General features: G+C 34.7%; 1 protein-coding gene across 1 annotated transcript; it reads left to right on the top strand.

The window, feature by feature from the left end:
- The first annotated feature begins 2,501 nt into the window (after nt 1-2,501).
- LOC110711854 lies at nt 2,502-10,067 on the top strand. Its single transcript, XM_021890294.1, has 8 exons — nt 2,502-2,676; nt 4,488-4,958; nt 5,407-5,581; nt 6,499-6,796; nt 7,649-7,721; nt 7,804-7,894; nt 9,298-9,377; nt 9,493-10,067. Exons 1-8 carry the CDS (start codon nt 2,605-2,607, stop codon nt 9,748-9,750), a joined length of 1,518 nt encoding a protein of 505 aa, XP_021745986.1. The 5' UTR covers nt 2,502-2,604; the 3' UTR covers nt 9,751-10,067.
- The last annotated feature ends 2,648 nt before the right edge of the window (nt 10,068-12,715 follow it).

Raw genomic sequence — 12,715 nt, 5'->3', positions numbered from 1 at the left:
GGCCGGCTGCTGCCGCGCCCGCCTGGTGGCCGCTGCTGCTGGCGAGTGCCGGTGGTGGTGTGTGGGTGGGTGGTAATGACAAAAATAAAATAAAGGGAAAGGGGAAAAATTAAGGGCGAAAGAAAATAAGAGGAGAAAGAGAGAGTTTACCTTTGGGTATTCTCCACCTTGGGCAAAGTTTGATTTTGCTCATATGATGGGTATTTATACCCACTCTCAATAACCCTCCTACTTAAAATTCCTTTACTTTCTTAATGATCCCTTTCCTATTCAACCTAACATTTTGACTTTAAAATTTACCTTTTATAAAATAATATGCCCCAAAGTTTTCAAATCATGAAATAAAATATTTTCAAGATTGTTAAATAATTAAAAATAAACTTTTAATTAAATAATTCTTTTTAAATTAATGAAACATCATAAATAATTCATTTCGAATTATTTTAATACTTTAAGAATTACTTATTTAAGTTAAAATACGTATAAAAATACGGGGTATTACATCAAAGTTTGGTCAAATTAGACAATCAGATAAGATCATACCAGAACAGATTAAATCAAATCAGACCATATCATATCAGATCAAATAAGCATAAATAAGGTGAACTAAACAAGCCTTAATCTACAACTCTTCCATATAATTTTTCACAACATTTATTATATACTTGTAAATTTGTAATAGATTACAACTTTGAGGCCCAAATGAAATATATCTCCACCAACTACTAGTATTGTTGGAAAAAATACCTGTTGATTCCAAGAATAATAATAGACAAATCATAAACTTCCCTGGAACAAATTCGATCGCCATACTCGAATCAAAGACCTGTCCTCCTTCGATTGTGCCGTGGTTTGGTACCCACTGCCTTAGAAGCGAAATACGCCACCACTGGTACAGGTTTCCCGGTGACGCACGCCCCCCAAGTTTTACACAACAACCTGCGCAACCCGTGTACCCATGTACCCGAACTCGAAGGTTGGAATTGCTAAGAACTGTTCAGATCTCAAAGGGTAGGTTTGTGTTTAGGTTTCGTATGAATGTATGTTCGAAGAGAGACAAAACAATCATATTTATATGTTTCCCGAAAATAGGAAACAAGCAAACAAAATCGACCCAGAAAGAGGGCAACCGGCCGCTCAATCGGGCACGAGGAAAAGATTCCCAGACCAGGTGTCGCGCCTGGTCGGGTGATCTCAAACTTCGACTCGGGCGAGCTGCCGGGCTAATACCGCTCTGCCGGGCTCGTCAAACCAAGGTCCCGCCGCCCGGTCGAACGAACCACCGCCCTGCCAAGCGCGAGAACCTCCCTTTTTCTGCTGCCAATTTCGCCCGATCGGGCTATCCCCGCCCGGCCTGGCGCGAGAGTCCTCGGAGCATTGTTTAATTCCCTCCACAAGTGTGGATCGTCATGGCTTTGCTATTATTTGATTGCATTACCATTTCCAACAAGTATAAGCTGTAACTATTACTAAAACAAAAAACACTATTAATTTCTTTTCCCTCCTAAATCCCTTTTCTTTCATTTTATTTTTTTATTTTAATTTTTTACTCCTTAAATGTTGAAAAGGTTTTAGTTGGTTCTCCTTAATTATTTCTTATAGTTGCTACATTTTTCTTTATTTTAAAAAAAATTATCTCATGTGTTTTACACTCATTTGCAAAAAAAAAATTGTATAGTTGTTGATATTTTTTGTAAAGACACTTTTAACAAACTTCAAAAATTAATGTCAATATATGGGTTAATTAATTTGATTGATGAATGTATTATTCTACAAGTATTTACTTTTTCTAATAAACGACAATTTTTAAAAATAAAAAAGAGTTAAATAATTATTGGTCTACCATTTTTTTTTCATGTCAAAGTTAAATAAAGGTTGTGATTTTTGTAATAATTTGTACTTCCAATATTGGCTAACATATTAAATAATTATATTTTAAAAAATTCTCCCTCCCTATTTTATAAAAGTAAAAGATTACTCTTACGAATAGTATATTGCCAATTATACCTTTTAAAATGTCCATTTACATACACCCAGTTGTACCATGCATCCAACTAACTCAAAATTAGTTTTTGCTTTTCATTTGATGATGAAATGAAAAACAATCGTCAAAATGAGAATAAAATGCTCATGGGTTTACCGTGCACCCGGATGTATATAAGAATTTCTCGTTATTCTCGAATGGAATAGTACAGTAAAAGGCCAATATTGTCACAAGCACGACCCAATCCAAATGGCGCGGGAGAAATGGGTAGTACTAATACAAGCAGCAAATCCAGCAATGGTAAGTGTTAGTGGAGGAATTTAGGTGTAGGCCCTTCAATGGGTCCCTCCCTTTTCCCTTCTTTCTCAATACTCCCCTCTACCATCAACATCCTTCCTTTGCCATAAATGCCATCTTTTTCTTCCCTTCTTTTTTTTTTTATTTTTTTTTTCATTATAAATTTAATTTCCTGCTTCACTTACTTCAAAATTATTTATTATCCTTACCCTCCCAATTTTTCTCTCTTCTTTCAGACTTCAGAATTTCTGTGTTTTATTTTTCTTTCTTTCAATATAATTTTGTAAGTTATATAATCTTTTTTCTTGTTTATATAATAATTCATGGAAATTGAAGAGAAGTTCATAGCTGCTGATTCTACCTGCGGAGATCACCATGTTCTTCAAAATCGAAAGGTACCCTTTTAATTTTAGTACTATCCTTTTCATTTCTATTAATTCACCTTGTTTCGAATCGATCAAAGGTTTATGTTGTTCCACTTCGATCAAATGATTGTTTTTGCTTCGTAGCCGTACTACTACTTCGTAGTAATTCGAAGATAAAAGTAGAAATATTAATCATTGTGTTTGGTAGGAATTCAAAAATTAAAGTAGAAATATTAAACATTGAGTTTGATAAAATAGTCCGTATGATTTTGTTATGTATTCCGAAATTTATAAAAATATTTATATTTTGTAATTATTCATAGTTATATATAGTCACTTACGGGTAAAAACTTTATTTTTAATTACTCTATTATTTCATTTGACATGTTTCAAGGGATTTTAGGCGTGTTTATATGTTACACTAGATCACATGATTCTTCTTTTTGTTATAAACGGAGTACATGATAATAGTGTTTTTATTCCCGTCAAAAAAATAAATAAATTATGTTTTTATTTGATTTTTCAGCTTTGTTGTTTTTTTTTTTTTTTTTTTTCCTAAAGAATGGAGCTTTATTTTATTTTATGTTATTGTATTTTTTATTTGGTAAGTTATTTAGGTAGTTGAGTTTGTTAGGTTGTAACAGCATTTTATTTGCTTATGGCCTCCAAATAAATCGAACGTTTGTGTTCGAAACACGTGTCTTATCGTCTGTTTTATTTTATTTTTCTTTGGAGTACTGGAAAATTCAATAACCTCATCGATCTGAAAATCTCATATTTCATTTCATATGAAAATTTAATACCTGAGTTTTGGAATTTTGTTAACATGTAATTTATGATTCAGGAGTTTGCCAACATGGGAATCGTGAGGCTAATTGATAAGTTGTTTGTTTTTTAGATTGAGACTTGAAAGGTTTTGTTTTATAGTGTGTTTGGTTATTTAAAAAAAAAAAAAAAAAACAAAGTTCTTCGAAAGAGGATAGAATGAATGAAAGGCGAGGGAAAACGTGACCTTCCATTTTCTTTTTACCCAAAACTACCTAATTATTAAGTACACATGGGTGTGTGTAGGCGTGTTTGTTCTAATAGTGGAAGAAGTTTGTTTAAGAGGATGGAAAAATAGGATACTTTCAATTATTATTTTTTTTCCCTTCTTTTATTTCCATATCCAATTTATGAACATAAAATTCGGGTTTTTGTTTCTCATTTCATCCCAATATACTTCAATACATTACTTCTTGAGATACTGAAACGGAGAACTTATCTAGAGGTTGCGGCGCATCTGTATAGATATGTCCATATTGTATAAATGTATAGTTAGCGAAGCCTTTCTATATGAGGTAATGAGTATTTGATAGCCAGTACGACATAACTGCCTATCAAATGAGCCGTTATGGACCATAACTAACAAAGCAATTTTATTAGGTACATTCTCTCAGGGTGACATAATATGCTAGGCCACTACTGATTTGCTTTGATTTGATGATTACCTTTTTAACTGATTGTAGCTCATCATTATTCATTTGACATTTGTTTGAATGTATTTACAATGTACGGTCATCACTAGGTTGTAATGAGCTAACAGACAATAATACTCGCCTAGTTTTTTTTATTGAAAATTCCTTCAGTTCAGTGTGCCTTCCTCAGCATATGTCCATATACCGTTTTGGTGCTTCATGTAATCTAGCTTCAAAAATTATTCTAATTACTTGAAACAAATAAACCGAGGAAGTGAACTTGTTCACCTGAGCGACTGGGTGTAAAGACTAGTTGGAAACTTGGAATAATGATAATGTGCCCATATCATCTGTATCTTTATTCAGTTACTTGTGATCTTTCAGGTTGAGAGTTCCTCTGCAGAAAACGTAAACACAGAACGTGTATCCAACTGGAAAAAACAGAACCTGTCTCTCGACATTCCTACAAGAAAAATTGATGGCCCTCAAGATTGTGTTAAAATCAAGATGCCTCCTACACCAAAGAGAGTCAACTTTGTTTTGACACCAACCTCCTCTGATGTAAAACCTAATGAATCTCCTGGTCCTTCCTCAGTGAGAGGGCGCTCATCGCTCAAAAATCTTCTACCAAAATTTTCCTTTTATCGTAGTTCTTCAGATGTTGAGAAGGCTATGTGCATAGCAAGTGATGTTCCATTATCAACACCACGAGAGAAGACTTCCAGCCCCAGGTCAACGTCACTTACAAAGATATTTACACCAAGGATCAAGCGAACTTCATCTCTTCCGGTCACCCAAAATGAGAACCCGGTACCTATTCCTTGTGGAAGCACCAGTGGTTCACTACATTCATGCGTAAGCTCTAATTTATTTCTGAAATGTTTAACTGCATAGCTGTTCAGCTTACTGGTGGTGATTTTATGTCACTAAACAGCATCTTTTGCTAAACAGGCCAAAGTTTAGACTTTGTAAGCATTATGCTCTTAAGAAATTGTGATGCACAAGAATTCCTACACCCTTTACAAGTTAGCTTATTATTATGCCCAAATGTGAAAAGTTATACCCTTCAAGAGTAAAATACTCTATGTACAGATCATCCTCTTCTTCGTTAGTGGAAGTAGATATTTTACAAATTTCTTGTAGATGTCTTTGCTAAGAGCCTAAGAATCTTCTAATCTTATGTATAAGCTAGACACTGAAGCTGAACTTTGGTTTTTCAGTTTTTCTTTCACATGTACGGAACAACTCAATCTCATGTCCATCTATTTTTGGGGTTCTTCCAAAATTCTTACTCATATTGCAGGCAAAGGGATCTCAAAAACATGAAGCTGAGGTACACATTTCTCGTTCACTTTCAGTTCCCCTCAATAAAGAATTGCGCAGTAGAAGAATGGATTCTTTTATTCGTGTAATCCCCTCTCCTCGGGTGAAGGCAGGGGAGCTTCATATTCCAAAAACAAGTGAGCCAGTGAAAACTGGTAAGTTAATTATTTATTTTCACAAAATTCCGTAAAGTCCCTCCACTAAAATCATACTTAGCATGTCACTGTTACTATGTTTGCCTGCCCTGGAATGAGAAACTTTGTTTCAATGTTATCTTGACTTTTCGTGCCACCTTGATTATCCTTGTTAGAATTGTTACTCAACAATATGACTAGGGTATAGAACTTGACACTTCATATTTTGCCAAAATTATGCAAACTTCTCACTTTATAGCCAAGTCAAGCACTTAGATTTGTACCTATGACCCACACTTATAGCAAGTCCAAGTAACGTAGTTTCTGATAATTATAGTCTAGTTTTGTTCATGATTATTATTGGGAATGATAACATTGTTTTCCATATTTAGCTTTGTAAAAGAGAGTGTTTTTCTGGCTGAAAATTTTTCCCAAAGGTAGACATATTTCCCGGGCATGTCACATTTCATCTGCTGATCTTATGGACTTTCGCAATTTAAAACCAGTATGAAGTTTAATGACCCTGGATCCTACTGATTTTTCAGTACCCTATTCTTGTCAGCAACATTAGTAATGTTTAATCTTGATGCCCCATGATGAGTATGCAAAGAAACTTTTCTATACTCTACTAAAACAAGCAATGGATATTCTCTTAAACCATTTGTTCTTTGGGTTTCCATTTCAAGTCATCTTACTTTAAGCTGAAAAGTATAGTACTTAAAGTTACAACCAAATATTATCAGAGCTCATTTTTCTTTGTATTAATTGTATATACAATTCATTGCAAAGCCTGAAGGAGATGACTGCCTAAACTTGATCATTGGTTGAATGATGACTCTCAAGTCCGGCCATCATGAATCCTATTGAATATCGGGCTCATCCAACTAACCTATGTTCCTCCAGATTCGGTTTCTAATTTATTGTTTCTCCACTTTCAGAAAATGCAGAAGCTGATAGTGAAGATATACCCGAAGAGGATGCTGTTTGTAGAATTTGCTTGGTTGAATTATGTGAAGGCGGAGAAACCCTGAAGATGGAATGCAGTTGCAAAGGTGAACTTGCTCTTGCCCATCAAGAATGTGCAGTGAAATGGTTCAGTATTAAAGGGAACAAAAAGTGTGATGTATGCAAGCAAGACGTACAAAATCTGTCTGTCACTCTTCTGCGTATCCAGAGTACTCGTGCAGCAAATGCTGCAACAACTAGAGCTCAAACGATTAATATCAATGATTACAGGCAAGTTATCTCTCTTATTTTCAGCTTTTTTCTTCAATCGTGTAGGAAAAACAATCCACTTTTGGTATACTTGTGTAGAGTGTAGAGAGAAACGTATACATATTAGATGAAACATTTCATTTTGGCACGTTTGTCAATGCATACTTTCTAATACAAATATACTTGATTATATTTTAGCAAAAGTTATAAAAATTTGATATTATTAAAATAAATGTTAAGACGAATTTAACAAGATCCCACATGATTATAATTTTTCTCAACACGAAATCATATAACGAAGTCAAAGCAAGTTATGTGAATAGTGCACAAAGTCAAACTGTGTCATCTAATTTGAAACGGAGGAAATACATCGCTTATCATCTTCAGTTGTCACACATTTTTAGATGTGCATCTTTGTCATTCTATATAGAACCCTTTACATTATTATATAAATCATTTTATCAAAAGAAAAGTACTGAATTCAGTGATCCGCATGCTTCAGTACATACCTTGGATCTCTTCCAAATACCATCCATGCATTCAATATCTTTTCCTTGTTTGATTTTAAAACTTGAGGATTGGGTGCCAAGACTGCCAACTGATGAATCGGACATACTTCCTTTGTTTCTTTTTAGATACAACACTTTCCTATTTTGGAAATTGTTAATTACTTGCAACACTTACCATTTTTGACATTTCTTTCTCTCTATCTCTCTCCTACCCACATGGGTCCCTCTTATTTTCCTCTCTATCTCTCCTCTTCAAAAATTGCCTAGGAGACCGTGAAAATAAAATTGTTGCAACTAAAAAAACGGAGGAAGTAGAATCTTTCAGTCACTGCTTTCTTAACCCGTTCATGTGAATCATTTGCAGGGCTTGGCAAGAAGTTCCTGTCCTTGTAATTGTCAGTATGCTGGCCTACTTTTGTTTCCTGGAGCAACTACTAGTAAGACATATTTCATTCATGCTAATAAATCAAGTTTGCTAATCGATTTTGCTTCTCACTGCTTATTTCTGTTTCTATTCAGGTTGCAAAAATGGGCACTGGAGCAATTGCTCTCTCACTTCCATTTTCTTGCTTGCTGGGTCTACTTTCGTCAATGACCTCATCAACAATGGGTAAGTCTTCCAGGACACTCGAGGACATAGTCTTGTGTGTTTTCTTTTAGTTTACATAATTTGGCGATCAGGAAGACATTAGGACTCTATTCAATGTTGCATGAAATGAGTAGGTGTAAAGGTATGTTACGGACATGGGAAAATGGATACAAAACTGAGACGAACACGAGTTTATTGTAATTTGAATGTACAAAACTGAGACGAACACATTCTTTTGGTGTCATCAAGGCCACTTTTTACAGAATGCATTCTTTTGGTGTCATCAAGGCCAATTTTTTTTCAAAATTTGAATACAAAACTGAGACGAACACGAGTTTATTCTTATACATGTATTGGTGAAAATTTATAGTCAAAGTTTGTGAAGTTTGACTTTTAAACAGTATTATGGAAATCTATGTAGGGTTAGTAGAGATAAAGTATATATACGTAAAAGAGGTATTTTGTGGAATTTTTAGTGAATTACCAATACTTAATATTTAAAAGTGTCCATAGGAGGGCATTTCTGAGTATCTCAGCGCCCAGTTAATGTTATTGACTGTCGAATCTGTGTCCATAAGCTAAAACATACAGAGAGGATCTTTTGTGTGCTAGAAACGTTATGCAATATTATTTTCATCCTCTGCAGTAGTGCAGTCTGCATGCCCTCTGTGGAACATGCGTGACATAGATCTACTTGTTGGTAGTTGTGTCTGCATTACCTGGGTTTGAACTAGTCTTTTGACCACCCAATAAATCAGTATTTAGTCCCTATCGATTTAATGTAAGATCCTCCTTATATATGATCAAACTTGTTAAGTTTTTGTTTGGGATGTTGTTTGTGAGGTTATAGCTCTTGCCCTTAATTTCAGCTACACTGACAATTTGTTCACTGACCTACCTTTGCTTCACATGAATTCATCTTCATTTGGATAATGGAAATAGATGTTCAAGGACCAACAAAATAATATTGAAAAGAAAAAGTTTTTCAAATTTACAAGTGATGTGTAAATCTGAGCCACTAGCATTTGTGCGCTCTCGAGCTTTGAGTCATAGAAGTGTAATCTTGCTTCCTTGTCACTCAGTGCATAGTACATTTGAGAAGCCTGGCCTTGTGTGCTAAACTGGGAATTGGAGTACTGTCTAAGATTGGACTGATCGATTATGGACTTCTGGTCATGCATATGTGCAATGTGCTTTAGCCATTTCAACTCTTAATAAAAATTGTACCTTCTGAAGTCAAATTTGATCTGGTAATTTGAGATAGGAGGCAATAATAAAACCAGTAGGTAGATTATTAATATTAAAGGGTTTCAAGGGTTCTTGTCTTTACAAAGCTGTCAAATTTAATTTTACAATGCTTGAACCTAATTTACGTTTTAACGACATTTTTGTTTGTAAAGCTAATTCACTACTACACTTTTCAGCAACGAAACGATTTGTCTGGCTATATGCTTCCATGCAATTTGCTCTGGTCGTCATCTTTGGTCATATTTTCTACACAGTGGTAAGAGGTTATATATAAGAATTTTTTTTCAAAAATATAAACAGATAACTGTATGCATCTTTTCTAGCTTTTTAATAATTCATTTATGGAAAATATGATCTCTCTGGCTTTGCAGGTCCATTTACAAGCAATCATATCAATTTTGCTGGCGACATTTGTAGGGTATGGCATTGCCATGAGTGTTAGTTCTATCATCGTCGAATTTTTTAGATGGAGAGCAAGGAACACCCAGCCACATACACGGCAAGATCCTCAAGCAGCTCATCAGCCAAACAATCAAGAAGAAGAAATCTCATCCCCATTGCCTTGGCCGGGTTTCCCAAACCGTCTTCCAGCATATGCAGATAACCCTGAGACGTTTAGTCACACCTGAACTGTAACATGTATAGTATTTGTTTGCGTGTATTTAAGATATATGCATGCTCTTGCCCGGTTTCAAGATGTGTAAATCTTGTTGACGTATCAGTCGATTGTCATTAGTATTGTAAGTGAGAGAGTGGTTTCTAATGAGTGCTCTGAGTGTTTGAGATATAGTTATAGCATTGGTTGGTAAGTTGAAATACCATGAATACAAATAGTTTGAGTTTTCCTGTAATGAAGAGTGGGTTCAGGCGTGCAGCCACTCTCATGCTCCTATTGTATGTGAACTCAGTTTGTAAAAAGCAAAGAGGCAGAAGGTTTTTTTTTTTTTTTTTTTTTTTTTTTTTTTTTTTTTTTTTTTGTTGTTGTTGTTGTTGTTTTGGCTCATGTCATGTGACCCCACTTATGGGATTAAGACTTTAATCGATTGATTGATTTTGTTGTTTAGTTGTTGAAAGTAAGAGGAAGAAGTGAAGAAGTTTAAGGGCGTTAAAATTTGGATTTTTTCGAAAACTAGTACTACCTAAATTCTAAATACATACCTTCAAAATTAAGTATGAATCTCTTCGGCTAACAAAATCACCAATATTATCGTATTGAAAATTCTGATTGTTGTAACAAAACAATAATGACATGTTTTCTAACAAGATTGTGTAAAAAGTAATAATAACTTGATGATGAAGTAATAATAGCGTGTAAATCTGTGTGGTCTAGTAAATTAAGATTTAACTTACTTGTACATGTTTAAGTCCTGACTTAATATGACCAAATTCACTATAACTCGCTAAAACCCGATTACAAATTTACAACCTAACCAAAAGTTTGCCAAATCTTGTTTAGGATATAAAAGAAGAGGGATAGGGATTTTGGGAGATAAGAATTCTCATGTTTGTTTTTAGGGATAGGGACTAGAGAGGAGGATGAGACAAGGATTAAAAGCCCCATTATTCCTCAATTTTTAAACCTACAACTCGTTTGTTTAGAAGGATAGGAGAGGAGGGGTAAAGACAAAAGGAAAAGGACTTGACTAGTCTCTTGTTTGTTTAGAGGGATGGCCGGATGGGGATAAGGATGGGGGTTGGAATGGGGATCAAAAAGGGTGTTATCCCCCTAAAATAATAACTAAGGGAGTGGTATAAAGGATTGAGATTAAATTTATTGGGTAAAAGATATTTCTGCCCTCAATGAAAGAGAAAGGAGAAGAGAATGAAGAAAGGATAGTAAGGGTAATTATGTATTTTTAATTTGTTATCCCAATCTAATCTCAACCTAGACCAAATAATGGAATATATTATTTTTATCCTTATCTCACTTATTTATTCCACCTTCTTATCCCACCTTCTTATTATCCTACTTAATCCCATCCCTCATACCAAATGCCCCACTATGGGTTGGTATAAGGGGAAGGAAGAAGATTATAATTGAAAAGACATATATACCCTTAATGAAAAGCAAAATAAAGAAGAAGAATAAAGTTAGTCAGGTATATTTGTAGAGAAAATACATGTTTCTCAACATGAGAAACATGTCATGTATCTCAACTGGGCAAATTCGTCATTTTCAGTCTTTGAGTTGGGGTAATTTTGGAAATTTTGTATAAAAATTGAATTTTCAAGGAAAAACAGATCCAAGGTTTCAATGGAAACTGAAGAACGTCAATGTATAAATAAGGAAACTTCAATGGAAAAGTTGAACATGACAAGGTTCGTCAATGGAGTAGGATGATATCATTATCCATTGGGTTAACTTTGCCATTTTTTTCACCATTTTTTCTTAGGGTTTTAGTTTTATTCGGTGACAAAGCCACCGAAAATATGACAGTATATGGAATTAGTGATTCACAAGAGGAAAACTCGAGCAGCTTCAAGGGAGGTGGTCATGGGTTGGGATTGGAGGTAGAAAATGGAGGTAATTGGTTGGTTATGGCTGGAGATCTAAGGTAGAAGATGAAAGAGGAGGAAGAAGGAAATGGGAAAAAGTCAAAATACAGCACACTATGTAGCACGTGTCTCGCATGCCTCGTCTACTGTTCATGTTGAGAAACATCTAATGTTTCTCATCTTGAGAAACCGGGGCAGCCTCACATTTGTAACTTTGTTAACACTTTATTTTATCCTTATCCCACCCTTAATTCCCTATCCTTATCCATGTCCCTCATACCAAGCGCTCTGGAAAAAGAGAGTGATAGAGACAAGATGTAAGAGAAAAAAAAAAGTAGTATTAAAGAGCGGGCATGGGGATAAGGATATGGATAAAACACCCCCTTATCTCTCTATTTCTACACACGAGGAAGATTGGTAAATGGGGAAGGGATAGAAAATAGGATTTAAAAGACCAACTTACTTTTAACGAATTTGAAAGAATAAAGAGAAAAGGAAGAAGTTAGTAAGGGTAATTTTGTAACTTTGTCATTTATCCCAAACTTGTTTCCAATACATACCAAGGTTCCGTTAGTTTTGAAGGAAAACAATTGTCATAGAAAATCACTTTTCAAGGAAAATAATTTTCAATGGAAAACATGATTTGAAAGAAAGTTTTCCTTTGTTTGTTTGATTAGAGGAAAACTTAAGGAGAAAAGAAAAAATGAAGTAAAAGGAAAGGAAGGATGGGAGGAGAGTATAAGGAGAAGTAATGAGTAAAGAGGAAAATGTGGCATACCTTCTTTTTCAAAGGAAAATGGTTTTCCTTTTCTAAAGTGCAATTTTCTGCCTTTAGAAAATTTGTTTTCCATCTCTTATCAAAACTAAGGAAATGGAAAGATGAAGGAAAATCATTTTCCACCAAAACAAACGAAGTCCAAATATGGTATAAGAATTCTTTATCCTGATCCCACCTTCCAATTCCCTACCTAATCCTCCCTCCTTATCCCTTTTGTCCTTTTCCCTTATACCAAATGTCTAGTAAGTTTTTTTTCATCGAACCGAAACCAACTTACCAACCAAAAGGACATGTTTTAATTCAACCCAATTTGACCCACT

Source organism: Chenopodium quinoa, unplaced genomic scaffold, assembly GCF_001683475.1.
Source record: "Chenopodium quinoa cultivar QQ74 unplaced genomic scaffold, ASM168347v1, whole genome shotgun sequence".
NCBI classification, from domain to species: Eukaryota; Viridiplantae; Streptophyta; class Magnoliopsida; order Caryophyllales; family Amaranthaceae; genus Chenopodium; species Chenopodium quinoa.
The sequence above is the reverse complement of the archived record's forward strand: the minus strand, read 5'-3'. Positions and strand labels throughout refer to the sequence as shown.